Source organism: Phasianus colchicus, chromosome 14 (assembly GCF_987193195.1).
Source record: "Phasianus colchicus chromosome 14, bPhaCol1.hap1.1, whole genome shotgun sequence".
NCBI classification, from domain to species: domain Eukaryota; kingdom Metazoa; phylum Chordata; class Aves; order Galliformes; family Phasianidae; genus Phasianus; species Phasianus colchicus.
In genome coordinates, this window is record NC_143449.1 from 6,077,992 (window position 1) to 6,096,393 (window position 18,402).

The 18,402-nt window shown below is 43.0% G+C and overlaps 1 protein-coding gene across 12 annotated transcripts in view; it reads left to right on the top strand.

Annotated features, from left to right (window-relative positions):
- The first annotated feature begins 8,481 nt into the window (after positions 1–8,481).
- Positions 8,482–18,402, top strand: part of LOC116234910 (phosphatidylinositol-binding clathrin assembly protein-like) — a 31,283-nt gene continuing 21,362 nt past the window's right edge. For 6 of the 12 annotated variants that reach the window (XM_090150023.1, XM_090150026.1, XM_090150027.1 and 3 more), the window contains exons 1-6: positions 8,483–8,856; positions 15,128–15,270; positions 16,359–16,434; positions 17,152–17,254; positions 17,431–17,524; positions 17,627–17,738. In XM_090150023.1, coding sequence (XP_090006149.1) covers positions 8,727–8,856; positions 15,128–15,270; positions 16,359–16,434; positions 17,152–17,254; positions 17,431–17,524; positions 17,627–17,738 — 658 coding nt within the window. In that variant the 5' untranslated portion in view covers positions 8,483–8,726. Of the gene's footprint in view, positions 8,857–15,127; positions 15,271–16,358; positions 16,435–17,151; positions 17,255–17,430; positions 17,525–17,626; positions 17,739–18,402 lie in introns of all 12 variants that reach the window. The other 6 variants (XM_090150031.1, XM_090150033.1, XM_090150028.1 and 3 more) reach the window with 2 other exon arrangements.

Genomic DNA, 18,402 nt, shown 5'->3' on the forward strand with positions numbered 1-18,402 from the left:
TTTCTGGTCCCAGAGTGAGGCCATTCCAGGCAAAAGCAAGCCCTGCTGGGATTTTATAAAACCACCTTGGGAACTGTCACAGGAGCCAGCCAGCAGAGAGAGCTGCACCGGGGTGGCCGTGCCTCACCCCTTATCCAGACCTGCCTACATGCTGCATATGGGATTTACTTTGCAGCGCCTATGTTTGTTCTCACTATCACTCTTCCACTCTCACTTGTACACAAGCAGACAAATGTCCGCACTAATCATGTTTTCACCCAGTGGCATTGTAGGCTTTTGTGGTCTTTGGGCTTTTTCCAAAACACCCAGTGTAGGGTGATGCCAAGGGTGCAGGGTGATGAGATTAGCCCAACACAGATAATCTGAAGTTGCACACAGTCCCTTGACCTGCCCTGGTGCAGCAGCAGGCAGCACAGCCTAAATTGGGGTGTAGTTAACATGAGCAGGAGTCAGAACTGAGAAATATGTGTGAAAACCTATTGCAGGGCTTTTAGCAGCCAGGTCCAAGTGGCCTGCGAAGACACAGTGCTCACTCAGTACCCCAGCTTACCTGTGCTGGAGTGGCAGGAAAGAGAGGTGTGACAAAAGAGGATCACTCTGTAACCAAGAAACAGGCAATGAATGAATTAAACCCTAGGAAAAGCTTTAGTGGGAGTGCATGCCTTATTAGCCACTGGGAAAGCCATGCTTCAGGCCAGGTTTCTCCCTCACATGGATTCCCTGGTGATTAACACAGTGTGAGCTCCCACTGAGCTTTTCCTGTGGTTAGGACGTTCATAATGTATAGTTTATCTGATGTCTTATAAACAGCAGAGCTGTGCAATCTTAGAGAATTCAGCCTGACAAAGACACAGACCCACAGAAAGTTATTACTGATCAATCTCTTAGTTCTACAGCCCATGGAGCTGCTTGTCGAAACCAGCATTTTCCCATAAGAACAGATGAAAGGAAGAGAGGGGACTGGCAGGTAGCACACAGCAGCTCAGGCTCCCACCCTTCATCTGCCTCCAGGTGCTCTCAGCTGCTCCGTGAGCCCCTCATCCCATCAAAGTTCCTGGTCTTGCCAGTACTTAATTGAGTTAATTTTACATTCTATAAAAAATCCATCTCCTTGGCAATTTTGAATCCAGCTTGTTGCAATACCATTGACTTCTTGTTTCATCAACAATGACAGGTAATTAAAATAAGCAGTTTGGCTTCAAACACTTGTAACTCTCTACTATATACAACCACTTCAATGTCTTCCTTTCAGAATCATCTTACCAGAGGTTGGTGAGTACCTAGTAACACAGTGAGATGCCTCGAGGGCATTCACGAGTGCCTGAGTTCATTTATCCATGACTTCTTTATTTTTTTGACAGTCTAGATAAAAGATATGTGCTGGTTTGCCCTTATCTTCTGTTTTCCTGCACAATAGAGGAATTTTATATGTTATGAGATGGAAGATTTTCTTTTATAGACTTCTGCAGCTTTGTCCCTATTTTTTCATGCTTAGCCAAATGCCTCATACATAGCCATCATCCTTCATTTTCATTCATTTATTTGGCATGCAAATAATGCCCTCAGGACTGTAATTTCCAGGACTGCTTTAAGCTGATTTTAATGCAAGATTTTTTGTTACTGTCAGTTTTATACGTGTCTGAAAGCTCCGCTTTTGGTTCCTTCATCTGTTGTCATGGTGGCAGCCCCACAATCCAATCAGTGCCCCAGCCCTATATCCTTCTTCTGTAAAGCAGGTACACACCACTTCCTTGGTGAGGATGGAGACATCTCAGATGCTCTTTGACCCAATGCAACAATTTGTGTAATATTATTAGCTGATGAATTTAGCTGTCTTTGTTCTCTGGGTGTATTACATCTGTGGTTAAAAAGGCCAGTGTTGGAGCAGAACACAGGTCTGGTCCTGACCAAGCGTCCTCCAAGCTTCACACCTTATCTCCAAGCAAGGCCAGAAAGCAAATGCACACTCAAAATATTGGTTTCACTGGCCAAAACAAGAGTCTACCAAAAACTACAGGCTGCTTTAAAGGACAAATTGCATTTCTGCCCTTTTTCTCTGAGACACAACTTTGGTTATTCCACTCTGAAAATCAGACCCTTTGAAACTATGGTGTCCAGCTGGCTTCAGGCTGAGAGAAATGGTTTGCAAGCCACTACAGCAAAGTCTCCCTCTCTCCTGTTAGGAAAGGTTTTTGAAAATTCCCTAATTACAGCCAAATCAGCCCCAAACATATGGCTGCAGCACCTGCAATTATGTGATGCCGTTGGCTAAGTTCCCCAAATAGCCTCTTGCAGAGAGGCCCCCTGAAATGAGTGTTGGGGTGATGGGAAGAGAATGGGCTGAGAAATGCATCAGCCAGCTGTTAGCCCCATACCCCTGAAATACGTGGAGGAGGGCTAGCAAAGCTATTTTCTCAGATAGCAATTACGTTTTATTAGGTGTCAGGTAATGCTGGCAGTGACTGTCACAATCACAGCTACTCACATGTATACATACAGCAAACAAACAGCTCATCCTGGGAGAGCCCCAAAGCTGAGGCACAGCTCCAGACCCCTGCCATTACAACAAGACCAATCCTTGAGCCTAAACATCAGATCCTGAACTTACAGGAGTTTCCTAGATCAGCTTCTGCTTTTCTGAACTGGTGAGCCATTATTAAACTCGTAACTGACCAAACTGGAACATGTTGTTAAGAATAAATACACACACACACACACACACACACACATATATAACAGCATTTACTTCATATTGTAACATTTATTTTGACTTCTCTTTAAGAAAAAAAACACACACACTAATTTGTATTTTCAAGGAGAGAAGGCAAAGGGCATAGATTGTTTCTTGTTTTCCTTTCTTTTCTTCTTTTTCTATTCAAAGTCAGCAATTTAAAAGTTCAACCCTCAGTGGCAGCTGGAAGGCAGAAGTTGGAGACAGCCTGGGGAGAAGGGCTCCCAGCTCCAAGCACCAGTGCTTCCCCATTCCACTTGTGTCCACAGGAACTTTGGGAAGGAAGAGGCAGAGGAAGTATGACTTGCCCTCATGTGACAGAAGATGAGAAAATTAAAGAGTGGCTTATACCAATCAGACATTGCTGAGCACAGAGTTCATATTTCTAGAGCACTTTGAAAAGGGGCTTAAAGGCCCTGTGGATTGTGTCCAGTTTTGGACATCTCGTGGTGTCTAAAACCAGCCCTGAAGCAAACTTGGTCACAACTCAGGGTCTCTTCATTGTCCTGGAGGATCAAAGAGGATTAGCACAGGAGGGCTTGCTTTGAACGCTGAGCACAGCTGGATTTCCCCGCAGGTGTTGGGGCCATTCTGAGTGCTGGAGCAGACTGGGGTGGCACAGGTGTCCTGTTCAAAGGCTCCAAACTGGCCTTGGCGTGGCTTACTGCTGTGTAGCCATGACTCTTGATGTCAAGCTTTTTTGCGAAGGCAAGCTTTAGCTTTGGAATCCGAAAGCAGCTCTCTTTTGGACTTCAGAGAAACACACTTACATGAGGTGTTGAAACTGTTTTCCCTTGTGTTTTCAAGAAATACACTTTTCTCACGGCACTCTTAGCTCTATGCTACTTTTTCTGGGAGTAAATATACCCCAACCAATTTCTCTGTTGCTGTTTTCAGGCGAAATTTGTTTGCAACTTTGTATGTCTCAGAAACTTAATTGTCAGTGAAACTCAGAAGCAAGTAGATCTGCTGCAGATTTACATAAAAGTAAGCATGCTCCATTTGGAAAGACCTGTTATGGTTACTTGCCCAGTAAACGTTCCTCTTTCACCCACCCCTTTTACGATTCCACTTTGTACGTCACTTCTGTCCTTCCACACAGAAAATGAGCTGTGGATTGCACTGCTCAGCACTGATCTTTTCGCATCTTCATCCTCTTCCTTGTTTCATTATTCTTACACTACAGGTTTTTTTTAATTAAATTTGTGTCTTAAAAAGTTGCTTATTCAGGTCTGTCTTTCCCTGGAATCCTCCCTGGTCCTTCACTACAAAAAACTGGCATAAAAATGAGTCCAGATTCCAGCCAGGCAATTTCTATGACTTGATGTGATCTGTTGATGTTTTGCAGTTATGTAAGATTTGGAAGAATTTAGCCATCCCAGTTATGTACCTGAACCTCTTATCCATATTTTACAAAACAGACTTTTAAAAAAGATCGGCAGAATATCACACCCATAAATCCAAGTTGGACGACAGTGCGACATTTTTTTCTTTCATGTCTTTGCTCAGGGAAGAATTAGTCATCCAACAGGCTGAAGTTCTCTTTTTGGTTTCAGGCTTTTTAGGTGATGCTCATGTCTCATTTCTCTCGTAAAGACCTCTGAAGCAAACAGCCAATCTCAACTGAACCTTGGAGGTGTAATGATCCCACAGATGCTCTGCTTTTATGAAATTACTGGAAAACAAGCAGCCAAGCAGCGAGGATTACCAGTTCCTCTGCAGAGAGAACGGCTGCAGCAGGAATTCTCCCCTTATCGGCTGTCAGCGTGCTCAGGCAGGAAACCATCTGGGAGCCTCCATGGCAGTAGCGAGGAAACCAGGCTCTGCTACTTCTGCTGCTTGCAAAGCTGCATTTCCTTCCCTTGTGGGCAGGAGTGGAAGCAAGACATATTTCAGACACATCAGTGTCCGAATCTCTGTGAGAAGCAACTCCACTTACAGCTTATGTGTCTGTGGGGGTGCTTTGCTGTCCTTCAGGAAAAAAGCTAACTGCAACTGTTCATTTGATTCTCTCAGACTCAAATTGAGATTGAACAACTCCCAGTACACTTAGTGTCATATTTTTTGAGATCAGAATCACACTATTTACAACAAAGTATTTTGTAGACATTTTTCTCTCATCTACATCTAGCGAAACAGCAGCCACCATTAAGGTGGATTCTGCAATAGTTTGGATTCCATGCTGCTAAGCAGATGGTATTTATTGACAAACCTACCTGTAGACTGCTTATTCTTGGGGCTGTAGGTGCAGCCAGACTGAAGCATATTCACTGCTCATTATGAAAATATTTTTTATACCAGAGAACAATCCATGTCATACGGTTACGGCAAACATCCAGAAACATCCCATCTCTCTGACACCACCACCTCCCCAAAACTGCTTATTTGTTGCCACATGCAGACTATGTTTCATGGCTCCTTTCTTCAGAAGCCCTCCTTGTGCGCCTTGCAGTAAACAAAGGACATAAAATTCATGAATTAAGATGGAAAATAGTCGTATTTCCAGTTTTAAATCTTCACAAATGTGAACCTAAGTCCACAGGTACAGGAAGAGTGTCTAGGACAGAACATTTGCTAATGAAACAACATAAGCAAAATTGTATCATGTACAGCTTTTACATTAATGAGACTGAGGTAAGAAAGGCAAGAAGCATTATAAAGTAGTATGGATTTGGTGCAAACTCAGGAGCTGCCAGCTACTTCATGTAAAGTAAAGTGTGTTGTCCTCCTGGTTGCAGCCTGCCACAAGCACAGGTGCAGTGACAAGCAGACCAGTCTGAATGGCTTCTGCAGAAACGCACTGCAGAGCCAGTAGGTGAGGTGAGAGGGAAACATCAGCTCTAAAATCATTCATACTTTCCTGTCTCCTCAGGAATGGTGATGCTCTCAGCACTGGCAAGCCAAGGAGAAGCTGGTATGGTCCCCCTCCATCACTCCTTATTTGCATACCTCCCAATTAGATTTCTATTCAATGATTTAAGCAGCTAATTGTGCATCTTTCATGGTGTCATGGCACAGCCCTCTGTAAATATGTCTGTAATTGAGGATGATGAATGCACCTTGTCACTCCACCCTAGGGGGTGGTGGCTGAGACTTCATTCTTATCTGTTTCAAAGGGTATAGAATTTCACCCAGATGCACCTGTTACTAAAGTTCTGCATTTCATCAAAAATGTAGATGTATATCTCAAGATAGCCGACATCCCAGATTGGCTTGTCACTGATTTCTTCACCTTCACGCTGACATGAATCCCCTTTTGCCTATAGGCAGTGGGAACTGCAGGATGTAAGAGGTGGTAGAGTGCAACACCTCAGAGAAGTGCAAATACCAAATCCCTCCAAATTATTTTTATTATTTGTCAAGCAGTTTTGTATCATAGTAAATATTTTCTCGCATATCTAAAAACATTTGCACCTGGAAAATAGGCGGTTCTACAAGTACCTGGTTTCCTTATGTATACAAATTACATTGCATAGCAGAATTACTTCAGCGTCACAAAGAAAGCAGCTTCTGATAGATGTTTTAGCCAGTGTAGGGATATTTACAAAGATTCTTTCCCAAGTGAGTACTCTGACGTTATATACAGTGTGTACTAATACCTCTGAGTTTCCTTCTGTCAGGCTAGCTTGGTCTTCTTGACCACAGTATTTCCATGAAACTTGCAAGAATAACAATATGTATGATTTTTGCCCTTCTGTTAAACATTGCCAAAATTCACTAACATGTGAGATATCAGTTGTCTCAAAAGACACCTTACCTGTATAAATTTTGCTCTTTCTGGAAAATGTGAATAACCCTGTATTGACAGCAGATACGAATAACACAGATTGCCTAATTAACCAGGAAAAAAACTGAATATCTGTTGGATTCTTGATGTTCTATGAGTAGGTTGTGGGCAGAAGCTCACACTGAAGGCCGTGATGTTCAGTCACCCACACTGACTGCAGGATGGGCTGTATTTGGAGTAAGCTAGAGAGTTCAGAATAAAATTTGAGCTCAGACATTCATAGAATTGTAGAATAATTGAAGCAGAAAAAGACCTCCAAGACCATCTAGTCCAACCATCTACCTACCACCAATATTTCCCCACTAAATCATGTCCCTTATTACCAGATATAAATGTTATTAGACATAGTTGGGCCTGGCTAGTAAACTGAGTACAAACAGAAATACAGCTGTACTGCCAATGGGATTCATTGAACTCCAGTACTTACAAGAAATTCAGGCTTTCTGAAACAGAACAATACAGGAAATTCCCTGTTGGGGGTGGAGGTAGCACAGAATAGCTGTTGTGCTTCAGCTCACACCCTCACTTATTTTGAAACAACTTCCCTGTTTAGACAAGCCCTAAGAGATTGAGACATTTATAATGAGTATTTAATCTTTCCATCTCGTCTTTTCTTACTGTTTTGATGTTTTCTCAGACTTTGAAAATTCAAAATGATTTTTTCCAGAAACTACAAGCCTTAAGGCAAAAATAAGGCAGCTATAAATTGACCGTTGCCAGTGGGAATAAAAGGCTTATAACTTTTTCCAGCACAGGAAACATTCAATATCTTTACAGCAGTGACCATGTTTTAATGCATTTATGCCCCTAGGGTTATAGAAATCCTTCATTCACAACTTTATCCACTGCAGATCCTAAGGCTGTTAATATTTCTAGCATGTCATAATGCTTTTCAGTAGTATCATCATCATATGCATGTTGTGAAGGACAAAGGGCTACATGTTTCTTAGATGAAATCAAGTCCAAAGACACTCACTGAGAATGCAGCACCTGAAGCAGCAGGAATGCCTCTTCCGAATTCTCCTTAGGAGCGGAGTGCAATGGAAGGAGTTCTCACCAAGTCCTCGAGGCACGACAAAAAAACAATTAATGATTTGTACAGCGGCAGCGAAACTTCCTCACTGTCACTCAGGGAAATACTGTCTTTGGAAACCATAATGCTAGGAGAGCAATGATAATATCACAACAGCAATGTAGAGGGACACGAGGAGCAGCTCAGAATAGTGGAAATGAGCATTTGCTTTCTGTGCTGGAGATGGGTGTCTTTTTTCATCATAAACTGACTTTTTCTTTTTTCCTCATGCAGTACCTCAGCGATGTTCAGTTTGGAGTAACGTGCCCTCGTGTTATTGATACAGTTGGGCTCTGTTGTGAAAGATAAATTCCTCATTTTGGTCAGGAATCCCACACAGTGTGTGCGCACAGGCCAGGGAGCAAGTCCTGCCACAGAGTTACTGCTGAGCTCTTTTCTCTCACTCCTCTCACTTCAGGACTGCCGTCATTTCTGAGGGCAAGGACACAAGGCAGCTTCTTGAGGAATGCTTTGCAAATGAAGCTGAGATGCCTCGTGTGAGCGAGCCCCATCCCAGCAGCGGGACGGAGTCCCGGTCCGGCTGACACGGCGGCCCTGCGGCGGAAACCACTGCCGTACGTGGCACGGGCTGCGGAGCGCCTGTTTGCTCCCAGCAAAACGACCGACGGAGCACAGCACAGCGAACTGGTGCTCCTCAGCCCGCGGGGAGAACCCGCCCCGCAAGAAGCCGTGGAAAAAAGCGCTGTGACAGCGCGGGGCTGTCACCGGGCGGCACGTCTCCGCCGGGACCGTGTCCGCAGCCGCTTCCCGCGGGGTCGGCCCGGCTCACCTCACGCCCCGCGGGCGCAGCGGAGCACGGCACGGCACGGCACGGAGCCCGCCGGAGCGGGGCGGGGCGGAGCGGGGCGGGCGCGCGGTCACCTGACGCCGCCGCCGCCGCCATTTTGTCTGGGAGTGGAAATGTGAAAGGGAAAGCCTGAGCGCAGCCCGCGGCGAGAGGCACGGCGGAGCCGGCCGCTTTCCTCCGGGACGCGGTCCGCAGAGACGGACGGCCGGCCTCGCCGCGGACCGCCCCCGCTCCTGGCCCTGCCCCCGGCCGCGGCTAGGGGGCCGCCGAGGACTCCTCCCCGCCGCCCTTCCCCGGGGAGCCGCTCCCGCCGCCCGGCCTCGCCGCGATGTCGGGGCAGTCGATCACCGACCGCATCACGGCGGCGCAGCACAGCGTCACCGGCTCGGCCGTGGCCAAAGCCGTGTGCAAGGCCACGACCCACGAGGTGATGGGCCCCAAGAAGAAGCACCTGGACTGTGAGTACGGCCCTCCCGAGGCCTGGGGCGGGCGGGGCTCCGAGGGGCGCCGGGCGGGCTGCCGGGCTGCGCTGCCGGAGCGGCTTCCACGTGGAACGGGCGAGCTTTGTGCCGCCCGCCGAAATTGGCGAACCGGGAGCGCTGCGCCCGCTGGAGCGGCGCCTGGAGGTGCCGCCGTGGGGAGCGGGGGGCCGGTGCTGCGGCATCGCTGCCGGGAGCTTCGCCTCTTGGTTTTCTCCACGCCTGCGGTGGGATGCAGCCGTTCGTCGTGGCGCGGTGTTCTTAGGGCTTTACTGAAAGGCTCGGAGTGAGCTGAGGGGTTGGGAGAAGGTGGATCCGACGCGTGTCTCCAAAACGAGACTGCTCCGCTGCTGCTGCTACGCGTAAATTGAATGCCGAAACAACTCGTGTGCCACGAAGTGCAGGAAGCTGCCTCCGATATCTACAGAATCATCGGGGTTGTTGCTTTGTTTCGATTTTAGTTAGTCTTTGACTGCTCAGACCTGCGCTGAACGCTTCCGACTTCGTAGCGCCCAGCGGCTGCGTGAAGCGCGGTGAGCTGTGCGCGCTGTGTGCGCACCAGGGAGGGGACGTGGAGCTGGGCACAGGGCTCCTCCGGGGCACGGGTGCACGTGGGATGTTGGGGTGATGGTGCCAAGGAGGGTGCTGTTCAGGCTGTTGGAACAAGCACGTTGTGCTGGGGGCAATTTGACTCTGCGGTGGCCCGCGTCTGTTGAAGCGGATTTCTTGTTTAAGAGCTCTGGATGTGGGTCACATAGTTACAACCAGTGCAAATGTATTTCTTATTGATCTGGATGCGTGGAAGCCGGCTGTGGAGGTAAATATTGTAGCTACCAGGCTCAAATTGAAAGCCTCAGAGCTGAGTAATGAGCGGTATAATGAAAAGGAGCATCACTTTATCTTGTTTTCTGCCTGAGGTAGAACAGTTTTGCAAGGTAACCCTTAAGGTCAGAAAAGGCATCGTAGCAGGAAGCCAGGAAGTGGTTGCTCAATAGCTTAAAAGTTTCTGAGGCTTAAAAGATGTAAGTCATTGGTTGAAAATCATGTCATTCACTAGATGTTACCCTCACAGAATAAGAAAATGGACAGGTGGAAGAACTGTGTAACGTGAGAACGGCGCAAACTTGTGCTGTGACATTCTTCTGAACGCCTCTTGATACAAGTCTGTTCAGAGCTGTCAGTCCGCAGAAGGTCCTCCTGTTCTGTGTTTTGATGTAACTTATTTTCTATCGTTTTTGTCTGAAATTAAGAAGTTGTTTGTTGTGCTACCAATGTATCTTGAAATGGAGGGGCTCTGTGAGGTGAACAAAAAAGATGGGAAATGTGGTACCAGAAGTACCTTTGGAAAAGGAGTTAAAAAATAAATGCCATGCTCCCATCTTCACTGAGCACACCGGGTTGTTCATTTCTAACATCTGCCAGACTTTGCATGGCATTTCCTGATAATTTTTCTTGTCAATCTGTGAGCAAAACTTGGTCGTATCTCATCTGTCTGCCTTTAATACAAGTTCTAATACTGTAATCTGTCACACAGTATAGTTTCAAAGCCACAATGCGAATACTTTCCAAGCTAAGTAAAACATGAAATAAAGCATAGCCTGGATTTAATGCAAAGCACTGCTAGTTGTACCTTAGTGTCCCTACATGTGTGTGTCATTAAAAATGCTGCTCCATCTGGTATTACTTGTACTTGCTGCTTAAAAAACATGTTTTGAGAGTTGACAGTTGTGTCGAGGATCGTGGCGTAGTACTCGTCTCCAGACTCCATTCAGATTAATTCTTAAAAATCCCCTTATTGCCCAACTTCCTTGGCAAAGAAAGCTTGAACATTACAGTATGGGTATAAGTGGGAAGGGGTTCTGCACGCAGTGTGTGGACTGGGATTATTTGGAGGCTTGAGTTCTATCTGACTGCTTGTTGCCAGGTAGTAAAGCTGCATTCTTCTTAAAGAAGGACACCTAAGCAGTGTCGATGGAAATATTTCATGTGTGTTGTTTTGTTTTTTTTTTTTTCTCTTAAAGTAGGTCACAGTGTCCTAAATAAGTCAGCAGATCTATTTCTGTAGTATTTTGTAATATTTCAGGATAAAATAAAACATTTTGCGATGTTTCTTCATTTTCCTCAGTGGAGTGATTGAGAGTCTTGTCTCCCCTTCCCTGGTACTTTGGTTCTCTTGCTGTGCCACACAGTCTTCTAAGGTTAGTGTTGCAGTGGAGTGGGGGGAGCTGCTTCTTTGGTGACATCTCTTCCTGGGTAACTATGGGAAAGCTATTTAAAAAAAGAAAAAGTTGTAGCTGAGCTGTTAGCTGCAGTGGACTTGGGTGTAGACCAAAGTTTAGAAAACAAACCTCCAAACAAATGCTGTGTTAACTCCACTTTTATTGTGCTCAGTTGGATGTTTATTTCTCTCCTTATAGCTTGTATAGAGTCCACTTATGAAACATGGGGGGGGAAAGTAGTTGGTGTTCATATAAACTTATAACTGCTATATGCGTGCAGGCTTAGAAATATTCTTAGAAGTGATAATTCAGTTACTTCAAAACTGTGTTATGTAACAAAACTAGGCTGTTAAGCCTTTCACTCCAGGTGAAAGTTCAGGTCTCTTCTGAGCTGTTGCCCATGATGATGGTTTGCCCATCATGTCATGTTCTGACTGTCACAGTTCTGGGGTGTTTTCTGTCTGCCAATCTTACTTCTGGCAGTTAGAGCTTAGAACTGCTGGCAGCTGCTGGTTAGAGATATGTATGTTGTGATAGAACATGAAGAAATGTTCTCAAATGCTCCCCTGGGCAAGAGGGTGTCTGTCTTTAATCATAGAATCACTTGAGTTAGAAAGGACCTTTAAGGGTCATCTAGTCCCTGAATTTCAATTTGACCTGAAGAAAAAAAGCCCAGAACACAGCTGATGTTGGAATCTTTCTCTCTATGCACATTTAATGTAGTAATTGCTTAAGGCTTTATAAAACAAAACCTTATGGGCCGCATTGAGAAAGTCTGCCTAAGGGTTTGTTTTGTTTTGTTTTACAAGCAACTTCCAAAAAATAAATGCATTTTATTTATTTATTTATTAAGGCTCCAGGGTTAAGAAAGTTGGTCTCTAATCTTCTATCTGCCATTCATAGAGCGGCTTCTGTCCTGTGACAGAAGGAAAAAACTAGGGGGATACTGAGCAGTTGCAGTTGCCTTAACTTCTGTATTGACAGTTGTCTTGAAAGGAGTATTCCTGAACTAAGGACATGATCACTTCCTTACTTGAAAGTTGAAAAATGTCAGGTTTTTGTCAGTGCTGGACTGAGGAGTTTCTGAAGGGCTGATGGCATATCCGTGCATGCTGATCTCAGAAGACCTGTGTGGCTTTGGAGATAGCCTTTGTACTCTTCTAGGCACTAAGATTTCCACAGCTCTTTCAGGCTGCTTGAAATCCTGTACAGAAATCCTCTTTTGCTTTAAAGCCAGGTGACTTTAACTTCACACAGAAAAAAATTTAACATACTTCTGAACTCTGTTCTATTCTTGCTCAGGTCCCATAACCTCAAGCACAGCTTGGATCAGGCTATGAGTAGCATTTCATGTGCAGAACTGCTAAAGTGGTTGGGCTCACATCTTCCAGAAGCAAGTTGGTCATCCTGGAAAACCTCACTAGCTCTTGCACAGAATACTGGACCTGTATTTCTCAATCACGTGGAATCCTGTGGATCCCAAATTCACGTGGGCTTTTTCAACTTCTGCTCTGTTGTCACTTGACAGAAAGCTACTTCTAGCCTTCTTAGAAAGCAGAAGGCATTGGCTCCCTTCTGAAGGTTGACACCAGGCTGGCTTTTTATCACCATAAACCATTACGATGGAATAAGCCTTGTTTTTTTTTTTTTGCTTTTTTCTTTTTTTAAATGAATGAACAGTTTAAGAAGAGTTGATCACTTAGAGCTCTTGGTATAGTTGCTAACAATAAAATTCTTTCGCATCTTGATAGAGTAACACTTCTAAGCATGTGTTTGCTGTCGATCTTAAGTATGCAAGAAATCTCCCTGGTGTTCATCATTGAAGGCTTTACTGGAACATCTGCTGGTAGACCTTGTCTGAAGGAAGACAAGATTTGCAGATGGGGCTGAAATCTGTGTGAAACAAAAATCCAGTAAAATATGGATGATATAATCTGTCTGTCTGCTGTTCCTGTCTTGGAGAGCAAAAACTGTTCTTTAACCTACATCTTTCCTTCAAGTCCCACTTGCTATTTGGTAAGCAGTCTCTTCAGTGGAGATACTGAATAGTAAAACTGACTTGTTTTGTGGAGGAGGAGAGCTTTGCGCAGGAATACTGTTTTCATTAGGCTCTCTATGTAATCACAGACCTCAAAAGTTTAATGGAATTTCCTTAATTGTTGCCTGTTAGTAATGTTACAGATATTGCTCAGTATAGTTTGTGGGTTTCTTTGTTGTTGTTGTTTTTTTTTTTTTTTGTAATTTCTATTCTCAGCTTACAACTTGTAACACTTCTGCAGCATTTCTCTGCTGGTTATAGACCTTTGGTTATATAAAAAATGCTGTGATAAAGCAAGCAGCGATCTTAATAATACTTACTTATAAACAAAATGGATTCGGGAAGACTTATTTACCTTAATATGCTTTGAGATAATTACTTAGAAATGTTATAACAAAGTTGTTCAAGAGATGAGGCTTTTGAATTAAAACTGACTTTCTTCCTATGTATAGATCTTGGAATGGAAACTTGTTTTGTTACGTGGAGCAGTAACTGTCTGTGGATTGTTTGGGCTTACCAAAATCCTAAAAATATTTCTAAATTTGACGCAGTGTCTGAGGATGACACAGCCAGAAGTTGGAGAGGTGTCTACCAAATGACTTGCTTTTTGAGAATTTGGACAGAGGTGTATTTTGATACTAAACAACAAGGTTTTGATGTGGAGCTTGTTTCACACTGCTTTTTAGAGCTCTTCTTTTTGTACAGTTATTTCAGTGTTTGTGTGTTACTTATAGTTGGGATGAAAACTTTCACCCCAACTTGAATGTTTTCTACCTATTTTGAAACTTTTGGCATCAAAGTGGAACCAGTAAGCAATTAGTGTTTTCTGCATCTTACTGAAACAGAAAGCCCTCTAAAATTCTTCACTTTCCAAGTTACTCTTGTTATCAAATGACTCAGAGTAAACGTTAGTGATCCTTAAACAGATTTGTAGTCAAGGTACATCTGTAATATATTCTGTGCACAAGAACAGGTAAAAAGGTTTAAATAGCTTAAGATAAACATCAGAAGCTGGCTGTGTTGCCACCTCACTGTTAGTGCCTGTGAGCTGGCCTTCAAGTACTTACACAGAAGAACCACATGAGCAGTAATGCTGATCCACAGCCAGCAGCCTGCTCAGGGACTTGCCTTCAATAACAGAGGAAGGTTTTCAAATGAGGTGTTTGTAGTACTGGGCCTTGCCCCGTCCTTGAGCTGTGCTTTGATCACACCTGAAACAGCTCACAGGGAATTAAATGAAATGTGTATGTCTTGAGGGGGGTTAGAACAGTCCTGCTTCCTTCTCAGCAGTACCTTTTTCCCCAGGTCTCTGCTGGAACGTGCTCTGGTTTTGTTCCAGTACTCAGGCAGAGATCTGAAGCTCTCTGTTCTTCCTAGTAAATGTTTAACTGTTGAGTTTATGATCAGTCTTTGACACAAAGAGCTTGAGACCTGCTGTGATCCCCCACAATATGCTCAGCAGGTTGGTGATTGGGCCACTTTGCCTGTATGGAAAGATGGGTATGGGCTGATTCTTCCTCTGAAATATCACAGAAAAGAGGGCTTAGTTCAGGTTTGCGGCATCTGGCTACTGGGTGAGTCAGTTCTCAGGCTAAGATCAAAGTTCTTGAATGCTTGCTACTTCTTGATCTCAGGAGGTGCCTCTGCTTTCCCACTCTTCTCAACTTTTTGGTTTTGTTTGGATGGAATGACTTCTGTGTCTGCATTGGCTTTTGAACAGTAATTTGGGCACAGAGTATCTGCTGGAGCAGGGTTTTCTTTTGAGATATTGGGACTCCTTAAAATGGTTGAAATGCTTTTAAATTCACACTTGCCAAAAGACAGCGAGTTTGAGCTGGAGATGAAAAATAGTTCAATTATTTCTTAAATGAAGAACTGAAGTTAAAATTTACAGTATGAATTCTCTATGTAAAACTACAAAACATGGTAATCTTCTTGGAGTGTGTAACTCATTGTAATGCTGTGTTGTGTTTTATTTCCTTCTTAAATGTAGATCTAATACAGTGCACAAATGAAATGAATGTGAATATTCCACAGCTGGCAGACACGCTCTTTGAGAGAACTGCAAACAGTAGCTGGGTTGTAGTGTTCAAAGCTCTAATTACAACACACCACCTCATGATGTATGGAAATGAGGTAAGATGTAATTAGCTTTGTAAAGGCCTCTTTAATGGTGGTTTTTATATTTCAACAGGTAGTAGGTTGAAATTAGGGGATAATCTGAAGTGAAATTCACTGCTTGGGAGGCACTACTTATTGCAACTACAAAGCAAAACTGAATGCTGTAAATCACTGCATGTATTTGCCCTCTTCTTCTAATACAGTTGATACCTGCATGCTGAAATGTGAAGGGGAAAAAAAAAATAAAATCCAATCTGAACTATAAGAAAAATTGAAGCTTAGAGTCCTGGGTTAGCAATTGGTATCTATTATTTTTTTTTCATGTAACATTTTACAGCAGAGGAGAGCTGTACTTTTATGTCTGTACTGAAACTGTTCCTTACCTTTGAATAGATGTGTCTGGGAATTGAGATCAGAGGTGTAACTAGCCCCATAAGTCCTACTGATTGTAATGGTTTATGGACTCAAACGTAGGTCAGGAAGCTGAAAAGCATAGAAGCTGCAATTGTTGGAGTTACATATGGGAAACTTGAAAGAAAAACATTTAAAACACCTTGCTGTCTAAATGTTTTGTTTCTTACTCTTCTATTATTTGCTGAGCTAGCTATTATTTTTCAGAACTTAAATGTTCTTTAGTCCCATCAGTATGTTGTAAATCTGAGTTATACCAACTCGAGCGCTGCTCTTTACCACAGTTCTAGTAGCATTATTGTAAATTATGTTGTTACTTAAGGAAAGAAACCTGTCTCTGACTTGCGCAGCTGGAGTAGAAGCGTGGGAACTCATAACTTAGGTGGAGCTCTCACTTTGCATTTTCTAGCTTGGCTGTTCTAAACCTACAAAGTTAACCCAGCCCGCTCCCCTTCTGCCCGGGCAGCCATGTCTTTTTCTTTTAAGTCATGCTTTTACCAAATGTGCTGTTTTGTATGTTAGAAATTTTGCTGATCAGTAGTTTCAAGGTTTTCTGATTCTTGAACTAGTATCTGTTATTGGAGGTTTCTAGAATCAATTATGAATTTAAGTGTAGTTTTCTTGCAGTATGCCTGAATGTTTTGACTATTACAACAAAAACTTGACTCCACTTTTTATTTTTTCACCAACAGCGCTTTATCCAGTATCTTGCATCTCGAAACACGTTGTTCAATTTAAATAACTACCTGGACAAAAGTGCCATGCAGGGTAAGAATCTTTAATTGCTTTTTTGCTCTGTGGTTGGTACCTGTGTTGTGTATTCTGGGAGACAAGTGACATTTAGGTGAGAGTATTACGATTTGTATTGTGTGAAGCACCAAAGAATATCTGACCAAGCATGTATCCCAAGAAGGTGAAATTGGGTTAACTAAATGAGTACTAAAAGTTCGCCTGTACTGTGTGTATCATCCTTACTGAGCTGTAAGTTTGAAATAGTAAATGTGTACTACGTAGAGTAGACCTGATGAATATCAGCACACTGATCTGTTTCGATTGAACTTTGATTGCACTTTAGTATCTCAGAAGTAAATGTGAACTGTTAAGGTGCATGGAATGTACTGCATGGATAGTGAGATAAATTACCAGAGGCCTCAGTGTTCCACCAGTAGTATGTTTTCAGTTTGATTTCAGATTAGAACGTTGTAATGAGAGCAGCTTGGTTTTTGCCTACTTCTTTGTGTTGTAGGCATTTATTGTCATAATTGCAAGGAATGCATTGCTAATCTTAGCTGGCTGGGAAGAAGCTGTAATTCTGCATGTCAAAGAGGAAAAATAGTTTATCTCAAGACACTGGAATAAGTCTGTGAAGTGCTGCTCTTCAGCAAGTTGGTGTAAAGTGGTCTAGTAGGAGAATAGTTCTTGAAAAGAACTTGGAGGAAACTGCATCACTTCAAAATATCTAACCTACAAACACTTAACTTTCAGGCTATGATATGTCTACCTTCATTAGGCGGTATAGCAGATACTTGAATGAAAAAGCACTTTCATACAGACTTGTAGCAGTTGACTTCACCAAAATGAAAAGAGGGTAAGAGATTTTACTGCTTATTTAGCCTCTTGTTTGTGTGTGGGGGTTGGGGAAATACTGGTTATTCTTGAGCTTATCATACATGGTATGACCCTTTAAAGTAATCTAATAGTGTGGAAACAGCATATGTCGCTGAGGTTTCTTGGTGACCTGTAAACATGTCTTTTAACCTGTAGGATAGATGGAGTAATGAGAACCATGAATGCTGAAAAGCTCCTGAAAACCCTTCCAATCATACAGAACCAGCATGATGCACTCCTTGATTTTGATGTAAGTACTTGAGGCTCAGTTTTAAGTAACAGTCTCTCATTTTGAAGTAAGTTGTACTATTTTATTAAGTACTCATTTATTTTCTTGTTGCTTTCTACACAGGCAAATCCAAATGAACTAACAAATGGTGTTATAAATGCTGCCTTTATGCTCCTCTTCAAAGATTCCATTAGACTTTTTGCAGCATACAATGAGGGGATTATTAATCTTTTAGGTAGGTGACATTTTTTTTTTTTTTAGCATTCGTACTTTCATGCAAGTTGTTGAGCAAAATAAAGAACAGACAACTTCTGACTAGTAAGTTGTTTAATGTAATTGTTAACAGCAAAACACATCTTAACCGCAACTGGCACATGCTTAAATATGTGCTTTTACCTGAAGATTATGACTAGAAACATAGATTGAAGTCAGAGGCTGACTGTGAGGAAAAAAAACAAAGGCACTGTTGGCCTGTTACAGTTAGCAGGCCTTGAGTATTGAACATTCTTGAATGTGCACGCTCAGCACAACTGAGTTACGATTTCCCATACTTTCTTTATAGTTTGCCTGCTTGCTTCTAGCTGGTATTTGAGTCTACACAAGCTTCATATGTGGTTTTTTTTGCTCAAGAGTGACAAGCTGTTGGGAAAGCCTAATAATGACAATTCAAACAGATTTCTGAATGAAACATCACCTGATTAGTTTGTTTTGTTAGTCCACTATTTTTTTTCTCGTTGAGATACCTGCAGATATTTGGAGCAAAACAAGAAAAAGTGAAGGCTGTGGTTGCTGGGTCTTTCTTTTATTTTGGCACATCAGTTCAGTGCATGAATCGCTTTAGTGGTCATTTTGATGTCTTTTGATATTAGGCTGACTTAAAAACAACAAAACACATTAAT